Source organism: Camelina sativa, chromosome 6, assembly GCF_030686135.1.
Source record: "Camelina sativa cultivar CO46 ecotype springtype chromosome 6, ASM3068613v1".
Taxonomy (NCBI): Eukaryota; Viridiplantae; Streptophyta; class Magnoliopsida; order Brassicales; family Brassicaceae; genus Camelina; species Camelina sativa.
The window spans coordinates 4,620,038-4,642,095 of NC_141885.1; the positions used below are offsets into that span (position 1 = coordinate 4,620,038).

The following is a 22,058-nucleotide window of genomic DNA, read 5'->3' on the forward strand; positions in this document are numbered from 1 at the left end:
CCGTTGGTACGTCACCGTCTGCGAGATAGGCGCGTATTTTGACCCGCCAATCTATCTTGTCATCGTCGGAAGGAGGTTCGAACTGCCACTGCGAGGTGGCGACTCGTCAGTTTGGGTGGTGAATGGCGAGACAGGTCCCTGCTGGATTGTCTTCGATGCTTGGCGTATCAATGCTTTCAACTGGTATGATTCGTCGAAGGTCAGGGTCTGATATTGATGCGAGAGCTGTTAGGGCGTCGGCCGGAGCATTTTCCCCTCTTGGGATATTAATGAGTTCGAACTCATCGAAACATTTGGACAGAAGTCTGACGACGTTGAGGTAGGCGGCCATTGATTTGGTTTTGGTGTCGTATTCCCCACTGAACTGATTGGCGACGAGTTGTGAATCGCAAAAAGCCCTGATTCATTTGATTTGCATCCCACTGGCGAGTTTGAGTCCGGCGATGAGTCCTTCGTACTCGGCGACATTATTGGTTGATTGGAACCGAAGCCGGAAGGACTGTTCCAAAATTTCCCTGGTCAGAGATGTTAACCGAATGCCCACACCGGAACCTAGATGGGAGGACGCACCGTCGACATGCAGGATCCACTATCCATCTATCGGGTCAGACAGCGTATGCTCGGCACCGTCCAAGGGTAGTTCAATTAAGAAGTCACCTAACACCAGGGATTTGGTGGTCGGGCGGGTGCAGAATTCGATGTCGTACTCGCTGAGTTTGATTGCCCATTTCGTTAATCACCCGGATTGATTCGAACTATGCAAAAAAGATCACAAAGGTTGATTGGACAGGACGGCGATGGTGTGTGATTGGAAGTGGGGTCGGAGCTTTCGTGCCGAAGTGACGACTGCTAGGGCGACCTTCTCTACTATCGGGTAACGGGTTTCGGCGTCGTCGAGGGATTTGCTCACATAAAAGATAATTCGTTACTCTCCTCGGTCGTCTTTCACAAGCACTCCGCTAACTGCTGATGCGGAAACCGTGATATACAGGAATAAAACTTCGCTTATCTCTGGCTTTGCAAGTACTTGTGGTGTTGACAAATAATTATTCAATTTTCCAAACGCGTCGTGGCAAGCCTCATTCCATTCGAACTTTCCTTTGGTCTTGAGGAGTTGGTAGAAGGGGAGGCACTTATCCGTCGACCTGGATATGAAACGATTCAGGGCGGCGATTCGCCCGGTTAGTCGTTGTACCTCTTTGGCATTCTTGGGCGAGGGGAGGTCAATGATCGCCTTGATTTGCTTCTGATTTGCTTCGATTCCTCGCCGAGTTACCAGGTAACCCAAAAACTCTCCCGACTTGACTGCAAAGGTACACTTGGCCGAATTCAATTTCATCCCATACTTATTCAGGGTGTTGAAGCATTGTCGGAGATGAGTAATATGGTCGTAGGCGCGCTGCGATTTGACGAGCATGTCGTCTATATATACCTCCATGGTTCTGCCGAGCTGTTCGGCGAACATTTTGTTTACAAGTCGCTGGTAAGTTGTTCCCGTGTTTTTAGGCCAAAAGGCATGACCTTGTAACAGTAGGTGCCCCTGTCTGTGATAAATGACTTTTTTTCCTGGTCATCCTTGTGCATCAAAATTTGTTGTACCCCGAGAAGGCGTCCATAAAGGTCAGAAGTTCGTTGCCCGCGGTTGCTTCGACGAGCTGATCGATCCGTGGTAGTGGGGAGCTGTCCTTTGGGCAGGCCTTGTTTAGGTCAGTAAAGTCTACGCAGACTCGCCATTTTCCGTTTTTCTTTTTGATGACCACTGGGTTGGCTAACCACTCTGGGTATTTTAATTCTACGATGGATCCTGCGCCGAGTAGTTTGTCGACTTCGTCATTGACTGCTTGCAACCTCTCTGGGCCTAGCTTGCGTTGTTTTTGTTTGACTGGCTTGTGCGTTGGGTCGGCGTTAAGCTAGTGTGTTGTGATGGTTGGATCGATTCCCTTCATATCAGTCACAGTCCACACGAACGTCGAGATGTTTGTATTGAGGAAAAGGATCAGCTCGGTGCGCATGGCTTTGGTTATTTCTTTTCCGATATTCACACATCATTTTCCGTCGGTCTCGTCGAGGCTTACTTCTTCTGTTGCGGTGACGCCCTGTTGGATAGGGGTCGGTCTTCCATCGGTCGGTGACGAGTCATCGTTGCCGACCCGCTGCTTTGATTGTTATAACTTCTTCGTTGTAAGAATCTTGTGTTCGATCAGGAAGTAGGTCCTCGCGCTCTGCTGGTTGCCGCGCAGTGTAAACACACCTTTTGAAGTTGGGAATTTGACGCGTTGATAGTACCTAGACGGGACTGCCCTCATCTTGTGGAGCCACGGTGTTCCGAGAATGACGTTATAGATGGTAGGCCTGTCGATGATGGCGAACTGATAATACCTTGCCATTCCTCCGACAAAGATCGGCAGGTCGATAGTACCGACTGACATGAGATGATCTCCGTCAAAACCGGTCAGAGAGTTGCACTATAGCCTGATTTCGCTCTCGTCGATCTCCATTTATGCCAGGACGTTCCTGAAGATCACATTTACTTAGCTTCCGGTATCGATCAAGATTCTCGTAACCTCACTTTCTCCGATCAAAAGTTCGATGACTAGTGGGTCGTTACGCGTAAGCCTTCCAGATCGTTGTCGTTGAAAGTTATCGTTGTGTTTTCGGAACTGATCTTCGACGGCCAGGATTTTTTCATTTCGGCTTTCTTGGTGTAATCTCTTATTGACATGACCGAATCGTTTCATCCTGCTAGCCCGCCCATGATCATGTTTATCTGTCTCATTACCGGGGGACGGTGGTCGGTCTGATGATCTGTGCGCGGTCGTTTTTCATGATCGTCGTTATTTAACGCCTCTATTTCGTCGTCGTTCTAGTCAGCGAGTGCCTTGGAATCTTTTACAAACTTCCGAGCGATATTTTCGGCTCGTTTGGAATCAGCTTTTCCGGGTCGGGTCGTCTTGCTTATGTCAGACTCGACAACTATTGCCCCCTTTTTGTACCGCTCCATCAGGATCGTTTGGAGGTAACGACACACGTCACTTGAGTGTGTGGTACTTTGATGGAAATCCCAGTATTGGGTTGTGCTATTTTCACCTCCTTCCATCGTGATGTATTTATTTTCACCGATCGCGAAGGTTCTACGAGTTCGGTCTGGGTTTCGGGAGAAGTGATGGCGTGGCTCAACGTGTTCAACCTTTGGAGCTATGACTGTTGGTGGCTTGGTCGCGACGCTTGTTTCTGCGGCATGCTTCTTAGCGCTGACCACCTTTTCTTCTTCGACTTCTATGTGCTTCGCGGCTCGTAGTAGCGTGTCGGCTATGGTTTCTACATGGGTCAAGGACAGCTCCTCTTTAAACCGAGATTCGTACCACAGCGTGTTTTTGAGTGCAACGATAGCTGCAGCGTCCGGAATCGAGATGTTAACGACGACTTCTTTAAAACGTCCGATGAAGGATCGAAGCGATTCATTTCGCCCTTGAGTTAGTGCGTACAGATCGGCATGGGAGTTCTTGTTTTCCATCAGAACGGCAAATTGCTTTAAAAATTCGGTTATCAGATCCTTGATACTATCAATCGATCCAGACAGAAGTCGTGAAAACTAACTCAGAGCTGCTCCGGTCAAGTGCTCGGCAAAGACTTGGCATGCTCCAGCATCGTACTCTGCTGGGCTGAACTGCAAGGGACCAAAAGCTACCCCGAAATTGAGCAGAAAGTCTCGTGGGTTGGCTGTCCCGTCGTAGTAACCCAGCCTTGGCTTGACCGCTCGCTTCACTGGTGTGGTTGCAAGCCTTCTTGAGAATGGGGTTCGCTGAGTCGCCTCGAGCATGAGATCTACCTCTGGCGCTCTACTCGTTGCTTTATGAAATATAGTTTCCATTTCTTGCATCTTTTCCCTAATTTGCTTCAGCTCGGCATCCTTAGCGTTGTTGCTCTGCTAATCGATGCGCGAGTTGGGGTCGCGCTCGAGCCCGTCAGTTATCGCATTCGGCCTTGGCATCATTCCTGCTGAGAAGATATTCGTCGAACCTTGTCGAACGGCCTGGAGATGGTTGATTTCTTCCTGGGATTCGACCTGTGTTGCGGTTAGTGCATCCAATCGAGTATTGGTTCGCTGTTCCTGCTGGTCGAGGCGTGCTAAGATACCGCGGAATAGCTCATCTATGTTGGAGACGGGCTGGCTGTTGAGCAGGGTGAGTTGCGCTGGGTTCGGAGTCGGCTCTGTGGTCGTCGGGCTCGCTAGGTTTCTTGCGATGACGAACGTTTCTGGACTCTCCGTTGTGGCAGCCTTTCTCGGAGCGTTCGGGGTCGGGAGGACTGCATGTTCCACTTGATCCGCTGCCGGGGTTATTGTTCCCCCTGACGATCCGGCTTCCTTGCTTCCTTCTTTGGTGGTTATGGTCATCTCGTGTAGCTGTTGTAGGTCCGTTCTTCAAACTTTCAAAGAGAATTTCGACTTGGCTCCCCCTTCCTGGCGCGCCAAATTGTTGATGTCCATATCGGTCCAATTAGAGTATTTTAGTTCGGTATTTAGAGGGTCAAAGTTCTCTTTTATATATGAAAAGTCAGGCTAAAATTGATAACGACGAGCTATAAAATGACGAAAAGGAAACAATTAACGAACTGCGAGCTCGTCGAATCGATGCTCAGAGAACCGTTTCTCTAGTATAAATTTCCTCTCTGTTTTTTGTGTCCTTTCGTCGTACGCCGTACAATCACTATTTATAGATTATTGTGTCGGTTTGTCATCCAAAAAGACTAAAATACCTTGTTCGGCCTATTAACTCTTTTGGGTCTTTTCTGGGCTGGGCCTATTGTTGGGGTGAAATCCATCTCTAACACGTAGGAAACACCATATATAGAAGGGATCGTGTCAGAGCCAAAGCTCCATCGAGGCTCGGAAACATACACATGATCGCAGGATATGATCATCATGTTATAGTTGTCAGGTAATGTAATATGTAGGTGGACAAAGAATTGTCGTGAGTAGTGACAACAACAATCAATTCAAGCTCATAAAACACATAAAAAATTTACTTTCAAACACGGACGTTAACTACCACCTCATCAGCGTAAGTACAAAAGTTCCACTGAGTTACAAAAACTAGAATGGTGATGTTGGAAAGGTTGGTTTAGGTTCCTATGTTGATGACACGAATATGATTAGTTTCCAATTTATGATATATATTTTGAATTTGACATAAAACAAAAGAATGGAGGTGTAGGCTACAGTCAGCATGCGGAGAGACACTATTTGAAAAGATAAAAGCTTGTGATAATTTGCATAAACAAGTTTCATGAAAACGTAAGGAGAAGACAGAACAGGAAGCAAAGTGGAATCGTATAACTCCTACAAATCAATCAAGGAAAATATGAAAGAGTGGAAGAGATGGCTGCTTAAACATTAGGAGAAGAAAACATAAATCGTTTACTTCATGTAATTCCGATTTAGAAATTTGGTCTGGTTAGATGTTTTCCGTTGTGGTTTTGATTGGTGGTCTCGCAACTCCATCAGTCGTATTCTGATACCCACGGAGGACATCTGAACTTAACTTCGTAGTGCCTCTTACTGGATGGAGTTATGCAACAAAAATAAGAACAAAAATAAACATCTTTTCTTTCCTTGAGAATGAAGGGACCTGGGCAACGACAACGACACGTGTCGCAAAGCGGCCGTGAAGAGCTATTATTAGCCACCAATTTATTAGTGATTTCGACCTTTTCTCCTGGTTTGGCGTATCTGATATCCCCAACTACACAAAAATCATGCAAAGTGACCCCGCAATCATTACAAGTGTAGAACCAAGTCTTTGGATTTGTTTCTCTTTCGCAAATATCACACCAGTACTTGCCGCTTGCCTTTTCATCACCATAACATAGAGTGAGTGGATGATCATCATACCTTGGAAGCGTTACCGTTAATGGTAGAGTCGCGCAACGAAAGTCCAAATAGTAGTTGCATTTCTTACAGCCTATGACGACATCTCCTTCGTGGATGAGGCAGTTCTGGCACATCTTGACGTCATCGTCTTGTAGTTTGAGGTATAGTAATTGATGATCATGACCTCCATGGATAAATGGCACTGTAATCGAACTGCATAGTAAGTCAAAGTTTTGATTCTCATAATTTGTAGAGTACATGAACCCCTCGCAAGAAACTTGACGACAAGCTCGGCAAGCTTCTGTGTAGCGTTGACTTTGGAGGCAAAGAGTGAGAGGTTCTGGGCTCAGAAAATGTCGTTTCTTTTTAAGAAGATTAGCACACGTTTCATGGAGAATGAAACCGCAATCTGATTTTGAACATTTGTAGAATGTGTAAGAACCGATGGGACGAACACATCCTCCACACAAGCTGGTTTCTTCACCGTCTTTGCTGAGGCTCATGAGGTTATGTTCATGAGCGAAATGAGTGATTGTGTTGTCATCATTCCTTTTGAATGGCTCGATATCTTCGATATCTTCAGGTACTCCATCGAGCTCTTCCCCATCCCACACGTCGTCCCTTACTGCGCATAGTGAATGAATAGCATAACGAGGACAAAGAGAACAAGAATAGGCCCCACATGACCAATCAATATCTTCCCAACAAACTCCACATCTGGCTTCTCGAACACCAACAGGATACTTGTACGAAATGCGGTGGTCATGGTGATTGACGTGAATAAGACGTGGTAAATATGCGCACGTTTGATGAATCATGAAATCGCATTGATGACACAAATAAGGAGAACGGTCTCCTTTTGTCCCACAAGCATCACAAACGAAGGAGATCAGCCTTGGCATGAGTGTGAGTGTATGCTCATGGACCTTCAGATTTGAAAGAGCAACTGGTGGAGGATTGTCAATCGCACAAACCAAATCTAGATTGAACTTACACATATCACAATGGTATATGAACCTTCCAGTGTCTTCTCCACATAGATGACATTTTGGATCTGTGTAACCAGGAGCTCCTTCGGTAACAAGCTTAAGAGGGTGTCTGCTATGAGACGAGTGAGTGATCTCTGGTGTATTAAGTACGGAGACACATTTCTCATGAACCATAAATCTACAAAGAGGGCAAAGGTAGACTTTTCCCGAGGGCAAATCACACACTTCGCATTTCATATCGTCACCATAATAATCAAACATTAATAGAGGATGATGGTGCCACGGGAAATTCAAATTGGATCGAGCACACATGGCATCAAACATGCAATCGATATCCAAATTGAGTTTACAATCGTAACAATGACAAAGAAGGCGCTTAGTATTTTTACCGCAAATATGGCATTTTGGGTCGGTGTGATCAGGAGCTCCGGTTGTGAGAAGATTAAGACGATGTCCATCATGACAAGGGTGGTAGAATAGAGATTGTAACTTGAGCAAAAATTCACATTTCAAGTGAATATTAAACTCGCAAGAATCGCATGAGTAGGCATCACCATACGATCGATCGCAAGCACCGCATTCCAAACCATCACGATGCTCAACGATGGATAAATAATGCATGTGACCTCCCAACTTATAAATATAACCCATGGATCAAATTAGTGTTTGGGTAATTGCTCTTTGGTTTCGTGTAAACAATGGATCAATATAGTTGTTCCTTTATATACTTTAACTATACCAATGCTACTTGTTACATTTATCGACGCTGACAAATCTATAAGTCGTTAGTCTTTGTTTAATTTAAACACTTTCAGTCTTTGTTTAATTTAAACACTACTTAATACGATTGTCTGCCATGTTAGTTTTTATAACTTCTTTATTTTCTATGCTAAGCAATAGTCATGCTTTACTACTCCAAGCTATTAGTAGAAGCAATATACCATGGGAATTCGGATTTTCGTATTTTTTGGATTCAGATAATTTGGGTAGAAGAGTTTATTATTTGTTCGAGTTTTATCATTACTAGTTTATTATTTGTTCGGGTTATTTTTTTATTTTTTATTTATTAATTTTCTTTTGTATTTTTGAAATATTATTTGTTTTTATGTTGTTTGGAATCAAATATCATAATTAATAAAGTCTTTTTGTACTTGTCAATGGTATTTTTTTTTGTTTTAAGTATTCTCTAATTTGTTGTAGTTTTCAAAGTAAAAAATGAAGAAAAACTTAGATTTAAACAAATTGTGGTTACTGTAATTTTTGTCACACATTGATACGTGAGTCCGCATAAATAATTTTTTAAAAATATTAAATACTTAGATAAATAAACAATAAAATTTACTAAAATGATATATAAATAGGATGATATTGTATATAAATGTGATTTTGTTTTATTATAACTCGAACTTACTTAGTATATATCACTACCAAGTACAATATTTTGCCAATCAAGCTCAATAATTGAAGCCATCCAGTTTAGTTCAATTTTCCAATACAACATGATAAACCGGGATAAGATTTGTCTTTGTAAAAATTATTTGTGGACGTTGATTAGGTAGCTTGTTGACCTTAGAATAAAGTGTTTGTTTTAAATCATTGTCTCCTTCTCCACAAGATATCTTTTATAAAGCTTTGAAGTATTGTCCATGCTTAGGAGAACCAACAGCTTAAACCAAACATCTTGAATCACTTTCTGATATGAAAGTGGTGATTTTGTTTTTAATGGTGTTCTCTATATGGCATGTGACTCAGGTATCTGCTTTATGTTCTGTTTTCTTCTTTCCTTCCCTAGAATCATTTTTTTTTTTTGCAATTGATGGGCTTCTCCTTTCTTGCTTGTAGGGCGGTGATATTTCCTTTGGAGATGGCAGTGGTGGTGAGAGCAAGTACGGTGGTGATTTTGGAGATGAGAATTTTACACTCAAACATGATAGAGCTGGAATGCTTTCCATGGCGAATCGTGGTCCAAGACCAACAGCAATGGATCTCAATTCTTCATGCTCTTTGAAAAAAAACCACACCTTGATGAGTAATAATAACCTTTCTTCTCCTAGATTGTTGTTTTTGTTCTGTTGTTTCGAGACTTGATGTAATTCTCTCTCAATCAGTAAACATATAGTTTTCGGCTAAGTTGTTGAAGGATGGTCAACATTCAACCAAATGCAAAGGGTGGGGACCTTGATGGGAAACCTATTAGGCTAGTTAAAATTACAAACTTTGGTGAATTGAGAGAAAAAGGTAATGAAGTAAATTTTTTAATCTTGAGTCTCTACATTAATGATGCAGATTCAATCATACATTAATATTTCTGATTGTGAAGCCAAGGAGAATAAGCGATCATGACAAGAGCTCGGATAGAGATATTAATCATGGCATATGGGAAGAGAAACTGATATTTAGCATTGATCTTAAAATGTTATATTTTGAACTTGACAATATTAATTATCCTCAGATTTATCAACAACAAAAAAAAAAACAACTTCTGCACCGTTTTCTCCCAAAAATATTTTCACCAATCAGAATACTCACTGGAACTAGATAATAAGTGGATCCCACTAAAGGTAGTTGAAGGCGTTACATTGGTTTTCAGATTAATAATTTTTTGCAAATGTATAATTTTAACAAATATAACTGAAATAATTCTAATATAAGAGATTTTTGTTATTTAGTATTTTTGGATATAAAATATAACTAATATGTTTGTATATATATAATTGCATTTCATAGAATTCAGATAAAATCATTCATTACCGGAGAAGATAAAAAAAATTACTTGATTTCCTTGTATCATTGGAGATACTGAAACAAAACTTTACAAATCAGGAGAATCAAATATTGTAATTGGATGACTGATAAGCTACCCGGTGGTAATAATTATAAAATTCAAGACTGACTTTAATTTTTTTTTTTTTTTAATTTAAATCATAGTAGTAAATCTATCTTAACATTTTTTTAGTACATTTTTGTGCCAACTTTTTTTTTATCTTTGTATCAAAACAAGTCCCAACTAAATTCTCTACAATCCTTACAACCAAACACAACCATTTTCTTATTTGATAATATTAATTTCAGATTTCCTAAAATCTATCTACCTAATTTAAAGCAATGTGTTAAATTAAAAAAATAATTCTCCTTTCACTTTTATTTAATCTTCTATTTAATTATTTGAATTACTATTTAATACATAAAGTTAATAAAATATTAGATTTTTTATTCAGCATATGATATGATTCAAATTTTTATAAACAGATATATATTTTTAAAATCTATCTTAACATTTTTTAAGTACATTTTTGTGCAATAATCTTTTTTGAAATGATTTTCCAAAAAACCAAGGCCTTAAACACTATTAATCTAAAATCATTAAGGTTAATTATTAAAAACGGGCCGGTTTAATTTTATATGTTACAACCTGAAATTATTGAATCGGATCCCATTAATCGAAAACATAAATGATTAAAACCCGGATTATATTTACATTCTAAAAGTATATTATTGTCAAAAATGTAGCATTCGTTTTTATTAATTAATAATTATGTTAGTCGAAATAAGAAACAATACTGAAGATATACAGAAGATATGGTAATATTCTGGTTCTAATAAATCTATTTATAAGCCAAAAAAAATCGGCATTAATTATCAAGCATATGAGCATATATGTTAAGATTTCACCGTAGGCTAATGACTCTCCAGATTATTAATCCAATATACAAGTTCCTTAAAACTAGCAACACAATCAACTAAATCAAAAATGTTAAATATCTTTTGACATCATATAGTAACAAAATTAATTACATACGAGCATAATAATAGCATATACCTAATCAACCATTATGAAATATTTAAATTAAAGATCTTTCAATATTTTTTCTACTAACTCACACAAAACCCTCAAAAATTTCTTAAAGCATTATAAATACTTTGTTAAAAATAAAAAAATAAAAACTTTGTTAACGCTCCAACTAGCCATTACGGTAAACAAACACAAAAAAAAAAAAAAAAAAAAAAAAAAAAAAAAAAACATTATGTCGTTGATGTCATTTCTCAAGTTTTTTGCGTATGAAGTGAAACCATGATATATATGTCATTCTTCGTTTAATAAATCATGTGGCAGTTTTATTTCTTTTAATTTCAATCTTGACTCTAGAGCATTAACTATAATTGCTTTTGTGGGTTATAAGGTGCATTTGTCGTGTGAACTCTTGTATCTCTATATACTTAAGTATTGGGAACTTTTGTAATCCTCGGTGTGAATCCAAACCGATCCAAGTAAGTAATCCTCCGTGGATTATTTACTTGGAGACAAGACAACCCGTTGCAGTTGACATACATGGTTAGTTACTATTTAGGAGTTACTAACCAATCATGCATTTGGAATAGAGAACCGACAAATATTTGTTTGTAAAAATTGTATAAAGGTTTTTGTTCCTTATAAATTAAATGTAATCTATTATAGTTTAATAATGTTATGGACATATAGATATATTAACAATACAAAAACTTATATTTATTTAAAACCTAAATATATTTACAAATACAGATGTAGTTTTTTTTTTTGTTTTTTTGTTACAGATGTATGTAATTTATTCATATAGTTATTTTAGCAAATTTGATTTTAATGATAGTTCATTTATTTTTGAAAGTATACACATTTATTTTTCTTTCAAATTCAACCCATATAATTTTATTAACAAGTACTATTAACTATTGTAAAAACACAAAAAAATGTATAACAGTGTAACATTGATATTACAAAACAAAGAAATTTACTATAGGGTAAATTTTGCAAATACAACAACATACAATATATAATATTGTAATATTTATATTAACAAACTAAAAAAGGTGATTATATTAGTATACTAATTTATTTAAATGATTTATGAAAATGAATGGGTAAATCCTAGTTAGTATTATGATCAATCGGTATATTTCCATTTTCTTGTGGGCCTAACTAAATTAAATGGGCCTTTAGTATTTAGCTAAATGGCTCATTATTATTTTTATTGATATCCCCCAGTTTTGATTATTATTGATTAGCTTGCAAAATCAATCTTTCAATTTCGAAGATCCAAAAAAAAGTCCATCTTCACCTTTTCTCAAATTCGCTCTACTCAGATTTTTTTTTTTCCCGCTCCACCGCATCTCGACGGCGAATGGACTCATCAATTCAGCCGTCAGCGATTACCGTAGAAGAATACGAAGATTTGGAACGTTTCCACGACCACGGCTTCGTTTACAAACGAAAAAAGCGATGCTGTATCGCCGACGCTTTAGAAACGTCAAAACCGCCGGATCCAGAATTAGATCGGGTGGTAGAGGAGAGAAATCTAAGGATACGGAAGAATAGAGCAATGAAGAAGCTCAAAAGGAAGCAACAGAGTGAGATCGAGCTGTGGGAGATTTTGTCGAACAGTTCGAATGCAATGCAAGAGAAAGCAGATCGGTTTCGAGCGACGCAACGAGGAGAAGGGAGGTTAAACGCGGACGAAACGATGTCGTTTCCTGAGTCCTCTACAACACAAAGAGGTCGAGAATTTGGCGGAGGAGATGCTTCTGCGCCGTCGTCTATGCTCGACGAACTTCTGTTTATGGTAATTAGGGTTTTTTTTTTTTTTTTTACTCCAATTCAACTAAAAATTTTGAAATTGGTTCGATTTTGAAAATTTGAAAATTTGAAATTTTGACAGGCGGAAGCACAAGAAGCGGTGATCAACGACTTCTTCAAGCAGTGTGAAGTTGTAGAGAACATATGTAGAATTGAAGAAGAAGAGAAGAAACAGTCCTTCTTTGATCTTCCCATATGGAGCTCACCAACGGATCTAATGACGTCGCTTTGTGATACTGATTAAATCCTTATCTGAGCTCTCTCTCTCTCTACCTTCCGTTACTTTTGTACAATGCCTTGTGTTGCAATTGTAGAGTGATTCTCTCTGTTAGGCTTAATTAGGGGGGAATGTTCTGTCCAGGATTAGGTTCGGTTTTGGCATTTTAATCAGTTATTATATCCTCTTAATTTTCATAAATGTGAATCCATTTAAGATATGGTATGTCTTTTCGGATTTTGGTTATTTTGGGGTTCAGGTCAGTTTGTCTTTAGATTGATGAATACCCTCTCGGAAGCTCAACAGTTATGTATCTATTTTTGCATTTCATCAAAAGATGTTTTATCACTAAATCGAATCTCTATAAATCATGAATGTTTTAAGGAAACCACAAGTAATCGAACTGGAATTACTTACTTGTTTGATTGTTTTAACAAAATATGAAGAAAAAGAAAAAGAAAAAAAAACATATTACAGCTGCAGTAACTTAAAAATCATATTTGTGGATGTTTCAATGTTAGAATGTATATGAATCTGCAACGCAAGACCATGTTTAATAAATTTAAGAGTTATAACTAAAAAGATTAAGCAACGACAATTTGTAAACATCAGATTCAGAATAAACCCACCCAGGACTGTACAAGTTCCATTGCCTGATGAGAAGAGCATTTTAGAGGACTTAGATCTCTACAACAACTTGTTCTCAATGGTCAGTCTTCTTCAGATTCCGCTTGAGCTTCTGATTCGTCCCCAATATCCTCTAAAAGCTTATCAACATCAACTCCTAATTCTATCAGCCTTGCGCTTAGCTTCTCGACTTTGCTCTCTTCTTGCCCCAAACATACTAACAGGTCGTTTAATTCGTCTTCGCTCTCTTTCTGAGCTTCTTTTCTCACCTCTTCCTTAATGGCTTCTATATCTGGAACCTCCATGGGATCTCCTCCTTTCAAGGCTTTCACTTCTTTTTCCAGATGGTAATTTGCCTGTTCTAGACTGTTGTATGCGTCCGAGAGGCTTTTTAGGTCTGACTCGAGTTTCGTAGCTATGTTCTTGTAACTTGATGCCTCGGATTCGATCTTGGCTTTTTCGGCTTTCGCTGTCTCTAAACGCTGAGACGTTTCTTGGAGTTCGCGTCTGATGCTTTCCATCTGAACCTTGTCCATTACTGTACTTGTTCTCTGCTCTGATCCTTCAGATTGCTCATTCCTGCCAGAACTGGCCAAGTCTTCTGCCAAACCAGCATTTCGAGCAAGAAGGTTCTGGAAAACACAGAGGTCACAACAACAATAAACTCTGTCAGGCACAGCTGATATTGAGATTTCTTTTTTCATCACATAAATTTAGAGACCTATTGTATGAACTGTTGTTTGATATCCCGCTGAGAACAAAAGACCCAATTCTTCATTATCCCACATCTTGAAAGAAACTTAGTGCTTCCTATATTCCGTTTTAGCAATGCTTCCTAATCCCAAATTTTTTTAGCAGGAACCCCTTAACTTCTCATCTATTATTAAATATCATGTTACTTGCGAAGACTCTCAAGATTATTCTTCTTTTAATGGCAATAAAACACCAAAATGGTATATTTCTCAAATATGCTAACTGTCTTATACTCAGTAGCATAGACAGTTGAGAAGAGGCACACACCTGAATCTCCGAGCACTGTTTCTCTATAAAGGCTTTCAAACGGTTGATGTAGTCTTTCTCATTTTCTCCGCTCTTCTGCTCCAAATCCGCTGGTACTACAGACACCTCACTTTTTGGCCGACTATACACATCCACGATTCTCTCCCTGATGTTACCTTCAAGGCTCTTCACTAAGCCTATGAAACTAGCATCAAACAAAGACAAGAGCATTGGGTGATCCTCATTCCCTTTAACCATCTCATCTGCCTCATCCCCCTCATGAATCTCGGCTTCACTAGGCGTGGCTGTTCTTGTCAACGGTTTATTACCCTGTGGAGGTTTCTTGGAGGGGGAGAAGATGAAGCTGTTCTGCATCTCTTCAAACTTCGAGAAGTATGATGTAAGCCCCATCTTCTGGCCCACAGCATCAACTACAGCAAAAGCATCTTTACCATTCTCAACTGATTTATTGTAAATGACGCATTCACCCAATAGAATAGACGCCAATCCCCTTATGCAAACTGTTGCAGCTGGGTCTGTTACCAGCTCAAGTAAAAACGTCAGGTGGTGGCGTGAATCTAAAAAGCACTGAACTGCAGCAGGGCAATCAACAGTCCATGTCACAAGCAGTTTTAAAATGATCTGTTGAATATATGATTTCCATAGTGTGCTTGATTTATCTTTGCTTTTCAAGGAAGAAGCAACGGCCAGGTATCTGACAATCCTCTGAAACAGAGGCTCTGGAGTTCCCATGGAAGGCATAGGTGATTCAAGTACGATTTTCAAAGCCTATTGAGTATCCCAAAAAGTCAGCCAATGCAGGACAACAAAATACTGCGGATAGAACATAAGGTAAAGTGGTGATTTCATTACCTTTTCCTTGCACCGAAGGTTGTCCTTCACAACATGAGAAAGAATGCTCGCTGCTCTGCAACACGTCTGTTTTCAAAAGAAAAAAATAGATTTAAGTTCTGGAATGCTTTTAAATTAATATCCAACAGGGAGAAACACTTTTACCTCAAGATCACCATCAGCTTCACCAGAACAAAGGCCTCGTAACAACATACTGACACACAAATAAAATTTGGATACGTTTTAGCACAAGAGCAGTAGCTCAAAATTGAAAGACCATGCAAACTCGCAATGAGAATGAAGAGTGAGATCCCTTCAAAACAAAACTGTGAAGGCTGCAGAAGAAAGGAAATAAAGATGATACCTTCCAAATGACATGTGAACATCATCTTCTAGAGGATCTCGGGCTGTGGGATGTGGTTGAGGTATCAAAGTCGAAGCTAGCATTGTTTGACCCTCGGGATTTTTCTGAAAATGTTTAGTGAATGAGATTGTAGATAAAGATGCAATCAGTATATCAGAATATGCAATCTCACATTAGACTATGAACTAAAAAATATAAGACAAAAAGTTTCAAACCTCACAGAACATCTTGAAAACGTAATCAGCTGCAACAAACTCTTGAATACTGGACGTCTGTAAAATGATCCGGAGGATGGAATTTAGTGCAGGTTCTACTAGCCGATCTTCACCAATAACTTTGCTAGCAAGGATATCACGGTTCTTGGGATGTCCATCAATCAGATCTCCAATGCATTTAAATGTCTAGCAGCAAAGAATCAAAAGTAAAAAGACCCATTAGAAAAGAAACATCAATAAAAAACTTGGACGACAGACAATCTCTAGAAGAAAAAAACTGCTAATAGATCACTGTAAGCATATCAGTTCCATGGTCAACCTAGAACAAGGTTCAACAGTTAAATTCTAGAATCTAAATGATACTATTTGAACTTGTTGTCAGTTGCGCAAATGAGCAAAGCAATTTTGATATACAATGCACTACGAATGATAACCAAAAAAAAGGGAAGGGACTAAAAGGACAAGACTTTACTAAAGAAGATTTGCTTACCATGCAGCGAACAGCAACAGGGGCCCATTGGCTTTCAACACCCAACATAAGTAGGTGATCTAGCAGTTTTTTCTGTTGTTGGATAAAAAAACGATAGGATTAGAAACATATTCGATCCAGTCCAAAAAGAGGAATCACAACGTTCGTATATCATAACAAACCTGAACTAAAACTGTTCTATTTGCCAGCTTGTTTGACTCTTTTCCAGGCTCCGTGTCTGCACCTCCCATGATCAGCATATTGATTGTCTCCAGTGCACTAAGTAGATTAACAGTCTACTGGGATTTTGTTCATTCAGAAGGACAACGATTAACAAAATTGCATGAGCTGGTAAATAAATCTAAAATTGGCGAAGCACTATATGATCTAACCTTTTGCTGGGTGAACTTATATGTAATCCCTCGTAGTTTTAGAATTGAAATGATGGGTTCAAAACCCATGGTTTCCCTTAGTAGTATCTGTACAAGTTCAAATATCAGTCTCTGATAGGATCCAGTAGATTAATCAGAAAAATTAAGACCAGAAACAAAGCTTCAAAACCTGGTTTGATGAACTGCTGCGAAGAAGATTGTTCAACAACTCCAGACAGTCCTGTAAATAAAGAACAAATTATTGCAAGTGCATAGGCAAGGAACTCAAAGTTAAGCCTAAGCAAGTAATGCCAAAGCATGCTGAAAGTGCTGGCAAAATAAATTCAGGGAGACAACATATAAGTGCCAATAATGTTTAGTCCTAATTTCGGAGAAGTGGTGGCTTCATAAATTTTCCTTTTTAAATGCCAAATATTTTTAAAAGAGCTAGTGGTCACCTGCACAACCACATCACCATCTGACCCCCCTTCCTCCTTAATGATGCTAAAAATCTTTTCAAATGCACCTTCAAAGACAACAATTTTTTGGATTTCCTACAAGTGGAAGGTCAATCAATCAATGGCTGCCTCAGCTTAAGGCATAAGGAAAGGAACAGCTACAAAGATAACCAGGAAGTCTCACCTCTGCTTCACGAGTCAAGTGTGTAAGAAGCAACAAAGCCTCATTCCGGATTACCTGTAAGGCATACACAAAAAAGAATAAGTTTACAAATACGATATTCATCCCGTGCAGAGTTCACGGTCTCATAACCTCCTATCTGAGGTTTACAGGAGGTTAATGAGATCAGACTCTTCTGCAGATTAATAGCAAGATCACACATATCCAAGATATTTAGTAGTTGTTTACCTCTCTATCCATTAGCATATCCATGAGTCGAGTTATACCGCGAGGAGTGGTCAAAATAGCTTCCTGCAACCTGAAGAGACAGTCAGCAAAAGTCTCTATAGCATATAGATAGAAAAATGACACACAAAGTACACCCTGAGATATATACCTGTTCTGAGAATTCATAAGCAGAGCTGTCAAAATCTGAAGAGTGTAATATCGAACATAGAAGTCTTCTTCCTCCTGTCATACCACCAGGAAAACAAGCCATGTGATGCACACATATAGAACGAACAAAACGAAAATAACTTTTCTACTTCAGACATATAGAGCAAACTCTAACCAGCAAACTTAAAAGAAGGGTTATATTTTCCGCTTCACGGGAGAGCAAGTCAGAGTTCATAAGAGCTGCATGGACTTCAGTCTTCGGTGCCCTTGCATGATCAATTGGCGTTAGAGCACCAAGAAGAGTTTCTAAGGCACCTCGAACCTGGATAGACAACAAGTCTATGAGTGTAAGAATAGCACTAAACAGTAACATCAACAAGAAATTTAATTACATACAGTGAATACTCCCAAGGTAAAACAAAAAGACATTTATAAGTCCAAATTTAAGAATCTTTGTTTAAAACAAAATCACTGAATAAAACTTCCCACATTTTCCCATTTCCGCCTCCTTTTTCTTATTGATTTGTCCCCTGGACTGGTGGACCTATTCTAATTCCAATATCTTCGGCTTAAGAGTTTGCAAGGACTACGAAAAATAGAATTAAACATGCTACTCTCCCAAATCTACTTAGTTTGAAAAAGACAAAATAAAGCTATATTTCTCAAATATTGCTTCAAAAAACGATACCAAATTTTCCATAAAGTGACGGAGGGTGCGCTAGGATCAAAGGACAAACAGCAGTATGCACAAACTAAGCGAGAACAAAAGATTTACAGAAAGGAAAAAAAGGGTACAGCACCATTTCAACATCATCTCGTTGGTCCTTTAGGATGCCCATTATCACAGGAAATCCTGAAATAACAGAATGTAAAATCAAAATTTGGATTAGAATCTCACAAGTCACAATCAATGAGACGCATGACAGAGAAAAAGAAATACACTTACCGGCTGCTCCAAAAGCTAATTGAGCAGCATTACTTTCTGCTACAACAGACTGAAGTTCTACAATAGCAGTTCTCCTATCGTCAGGCAAGGTACCATTACTTATACGATCGAGCAGGCGCTGAATGTAACTACAAAAATACACCAAATAAAAAATCCGATCCTCATCAATTAATTTCTCGAACAATTACAGGAGGCCATAATAGATACGACGTCCACGTTAGATAAAGGAACTTGCTACATCTCTCCACTCGCAGTACATAAAAGAGAAGAAACCGTACCTATCTTCATTTGAAGATTGATTGTCGCCAAAAACCATTCCAACAACCCCCTGCACAATTTTGTAAAACGAGTTAAGAACAAGCATAAAGACCGGAAATTTTTTGGAAATTTAGCCGTTAAACAACATGTCATGGATTACAAATATCTTATGAAGCTCTCTGCCACCTTCATAAATTAGTACACTACCACTCACTCTTCACACCTTTGAGAAACTAGTAAAAATCATATCGAAATCGACACCAAGCCAATGCAAAATAGACGCACCTCTAAAAAATTGCAGCTATTACGGAACTCATAAGAAAAAATATTGAAGAATACATGCATTTGAATCAAAACAGAAAGCTTAACAGCTGAATTAAGCTCCCAATCAGAGAAAATATTCACCTTATAACGGGAAGCCAAATCCATATCTCGTTAGCCACGAATAAATTACCTGAAAACGATAGAAATTGAAAAATTTAACAATGCAAAAACAACACAGAAGCGGAGAATAAGACTATAAAACCCTAGAACTCTGAAATTAATCACACAGAGGGAGAACAATACTGAAAATGGCGAGAATCGAACTGCTTACACAGGACTTAAGAAAGACGAACAAGATCGAAACAAGGAATACGAATCCTCCAGCCAATGAACCGTGATAGATCGCGCTTCGATCTCTTCTTCACAGAGCCTCTCTCTCTCTATCTCTCTTTTTTTTTTATTCACCTGACCGATCTGTTCAAGCAAAGTCAGAAGAGCTGATAAACCGTACGATCGTCACGATGAAATTGTTTTTTTACTTTAATTGGTGAAAGAGGAAGATCGATGATGTATTGTACTCACGCCGGCACCGGATGTTAGCTCCTGTAAGATTACTGAGATTATTAAGTTTCTCGAATATAGGCCCATTTAGGTCCAGTGGGCTTTAAGCCTAACCAGTTCAGGACAACTGTGGAGGTTCTTTTGGTGGATCGTCTTCTCTTAACCAGTTTAGGCATGTCGCATGCGGTTTTCCAGTTTAGGCATGCCGCATGCGGTTTTAGTTCGCTTTACTTTTCAGGACTTTTGGATTTTTTTTAAAATAGGTCTATTTGGAAAACAATTTTATTTGAGTTTGGTTTCTTCGGTTTGTTGCTTTTCGGGTAATATAAATCATTTGATCTATGGAATGACACGAACTTTTGCCCAAAAAAAAAAAAAGAATTCTAAAAAATAAGTCACATTCAGGGTCAAATTATTGGTATAGTTTGGTTTTTGTCAAATAAATTATAGAAAGAAAAAAAGAATTAACTGATTTTAATTAAAATTGAAGTCATTTAATATAATAGTATACATTTAATTTAAAATATTAGTTTTTTATAATTGAATTTGGGTTAGTTTGGTTTCGGTTTTCTACAATTCGAGTTCAGGTCGTTTTTATAATTTGTTTCCGTTCGGGTTGAGAATTTTGACTCGGTTCGGGATTTTTTCCATCCTAGTCTTATGTTTGTAGTGTTTCAACTCAAAATCTTGGCAAATATCAGTATCTAATCAATAGTATATAAAATCCACCTATAGAGTTGACAAAGTATAAAAACATTTACGTCACTCAAAGTAGCATGGTTAACAAAATTCAGTGGTCAGAAAACAAGATTTGAATTGAACCAATCAATAAAAGTTGGAGTTATATTATCTATACACTCTCTTACTTCTGTTGTGATACAAGACAGATAAACTAATACAATATAAAAATAATAAGTACTAATTTATTATTTTTAGGTTTAAAAAAAAAAGGAATTTATCATGTTTTACATATCTTTTACCAAAAAAAATAAGTACTATCTAATAAGACATCGTTAATTCGTGTCCGTGTTGTAATGGTGAGGTAGGTGAGGATCCGAATTTTATAGCTTAAGCTCATATAAATTTTAGATTCGATTCCACTTCGAACAAAGTTGATGTCGTGTAACCATCGGAGTTTTTTTAGTTTTGAGTCAAATATTTTAGTTTTGAGCCAATCACTTCACTCTTGGATTAGTCCGATTTGATCCAAACATTCGTGATTTGTTTTGATAGAAGAAAAATAAAAATAAAGAAGCCATCGATCGTTAGTGACAGAGACTTTACAAAAGACATATATAGAGACTTGTGTTTACCTTTGGCACGTAAAGTCTACGCTTACGTATATGTATCCTATGCCTCACAATACATGTTGTGAGTCGATTGGACGAATATATGGTGGTCGATCAAAACATAAAAATAATGGTAATTTACGTAAAAAGTTATTATATCCATACGATTCATGGTTGACAAGGCTAATAGTCATTTTTAAATGTATGATAACGATTCATTCTATAGCGATCAATGGGCTTAATTACGTTAGTCTAGAACACATAAACAATGAGAAACTGTTCAATTGCATAAATACAGAATCTTCAAATTTTTAAACTTGCTAGTTTATGTTTATGCATTTTTTATGCACTTTATTGTAAGTGAAACCTATGAAGCTTCAAGCTTATAAGTAAGGTTGAACCAAGAAAACATAAAAATTAATACTAGAATTTATACTTATAGCTTCCAATAATTAATGTATTTTGAAATATACAAACCTTATAGAGTTTTGGATGTTTCTAGACTTGCTTCACGTATTTTAACAAGACCATTGTAATATTTCAGACATGGCGACATTAATGAAAGAAAGTTAAGAGTTTGGAACTTTTCTAGGCCAAACCTAATAACGAAAACAATCACCACAACTAAATAATATTGCAACTGGAATAAACGAATATGCTTTGAAAATGAAGTGTCCAAATAAAAATCCAATATGAGTGGTGGTACTACATCGTCGGGGATGACGCATGTTCGTTGCACGTCTTGGAGTCTCTTTTATTATTTTTATTAATTAAAAATTATTAAGAAGATACACTTTGAAAAATAGTCTAAAGTTACATCATCATTCATCCACATGTGTAATTGGATTATTTAGATTGATTCTATATATGCTTTTTACTTTTCATCAGTTAGGCCATAAGCGACGACAAGATCGCACATGTCTATTGCACATATTCAACTTTAGCTAAGAACTTGTACCACACAAATGTTTGTGATGTTCGGATTTTCATATTCGAGTCCTTGTCTACATAATGATGACAAACTCAGTTTTTTATTAATGAACGATCAAGTTATTTATGTACCATCTAACATGAAATGTTTAACTATACCGGATATATATAAAAAAAAACTGTGACGTTTTGAGGTAGGACTTAAAGATCGTA

General features: G+C 38.0%; 3 protein-coding genes and 1 long non-coding RNA gene across 5 annotated transcripts; 2 read left to right on the plus strand and 2 right to left on the minus strand.

The window, feature by feature from the left end:
• Positions 1-5,693: 5,693 nt before the first annotated feature.
• On the minus strand, positions 5,694-7,526 carry LOC104698700 (uncharacterized). The gene is made up of 2 exons (XM_087455869.1): positions 5,964-7,526; positions 5,694-5,893 (listed from the first exon to the last, which is right to left on the minus strand). The coding sequence occupies exons 1-2, from the start codon at positions 7,510-7,512 to the stop codon at positions 5,745-5,747; spliced, it is 1,698 nt and encodes a 565-aa protein (XP_087311995.1). The 5' UTR covers positions 7,513-7,526; the 3' UTR covers positions 5,694-5,744.
• Positions 7,527-8,480: 954 nt separating this feature from the next.
• On the plus strand, positions 8,481-9,000 carry LOC147942259 (uncharacterized). The gene is made up of 2 exons (XR_015559620.1): positions 8,481-8,613; positions 8,704-9,000. It is a non-coding gene; the product is annotated as an uncharacterized LOC147942259 (long non-coding RNA).
• Positions 9,001-11,869: 2,869 nt separating this feature from the next.
• LOC104790407 (uncharacterized) lies at positions 11,870-13,039 on the plus strand. The gene is made up of 2 exons (XM_010516157.3): positions 11,870-12,455; positions 12,552-13,039. The coding sequence occupies exons 1-2, from the start codon at positions 12,018-12,020 to the stop codon at positions 12,711-12,713; spliced, it is 600 nt and encodes a 199-aa protein (XP_010514459.1). The 5' UTR covers positions 11,870-12,017; the 3' UTR covers positions 12,714-13,039.
• A 125-nt stretch (positions 13,040-13,164) lies between these two features.
• On the minus strand, positions 13,165-19,660 carry LOC104790408 (golgin candidate 6). 2 transcript variants are annotated; one of them, XM_010516158.3, is made up of 20 exons: positions 19,397-19,660; positions 19,207-19,255; positions 18,822-18,871; positions 18,544-18,671; positions 18,398-18,450; positions 17,773-17,919; positions 17,599-17,672; positions 17,451-17,520; positions 17,226-17,279; positions 17,042-17,137; positions 16,774-16,824; positions 16,605-16,691; positions 16,395-16,508; positions 16,234-16,305; positions 15,744-15,929; positions 15,529-15,632; positions 15,330-15,378; positions 15,186-15,251; positions 14,334-15,101; positions 13,165-13,945 (listed from the first exon to the last, which is right to left on the minus strand). In XM_010516158.3, exons 2-20 carry the CDS (start codon positions 19,228-19,230, stop codon positions 13,397-13,399), a joined length of 2,742 nt encoding a protein of 913 aa, XP_010514460.2. In that variant the 5' UTR covers positions 19,231-19,255; positions 19,397-19,660; the 3' UTR covers positions 13,165-13,396. The 2 variants fall into 2 exon arrangements, with proteins under 2 accessions (XP_010514460.2, XP_010514461.2); XM_010516159.3 differs by having other exon boundaries at positions 19,369-19,653.
• Positions 19,661-22,058: the final 2,398 nt, after the last annotated feature.

Coding starts and splice junctions, on each gene's coding strand:
- LOC104698700 (XM_087455869.1), bottom strand. CDS start 7,512: ATGGGTTATATTTATAAGTTGGGAGGTCACATGCATTATTTATCCATC. Junction 5,894..5,963: donor CGAAGGAGATGTCGTCATAG/GCTGTAAGAAAT, acceptor AACGCTTCCAAG/GTATGATGATCATCCACTCA.
- LOC104790407 (XM_010516157.3), top strand. CDS start 12,018: ATGGACTCATCAATTCAGCCGTCAGCGATTACCGTAGAAGAATACGAA. Junction 12,456..12,551: donor TCGACGAACTTCTGTTTATG/GTAATTAGGGTT, acceptor AAATTTTGACAG/GCGGAAGCACAAGAAGCGGT.
- LOC104790408 (XM_010516158.3), bottom strand. CDS start 19,230: ATGGATTTGGCTTCCCGTTATAAG. Junction 17,521..17,598: donor CTTATGAATTCTCAGAACAG/GTATATATCTCA, acceptor CTGTCTCTTCAG/GTTGCAGGAAGCTATTTTGA. Junction 16,306..16,394: donor ATAGAACAGTTTTAGTTCAG/GTTTGTTATGAT, acceptor ATCCAACAACAG/AAAAAACTGCTAGATCACCT.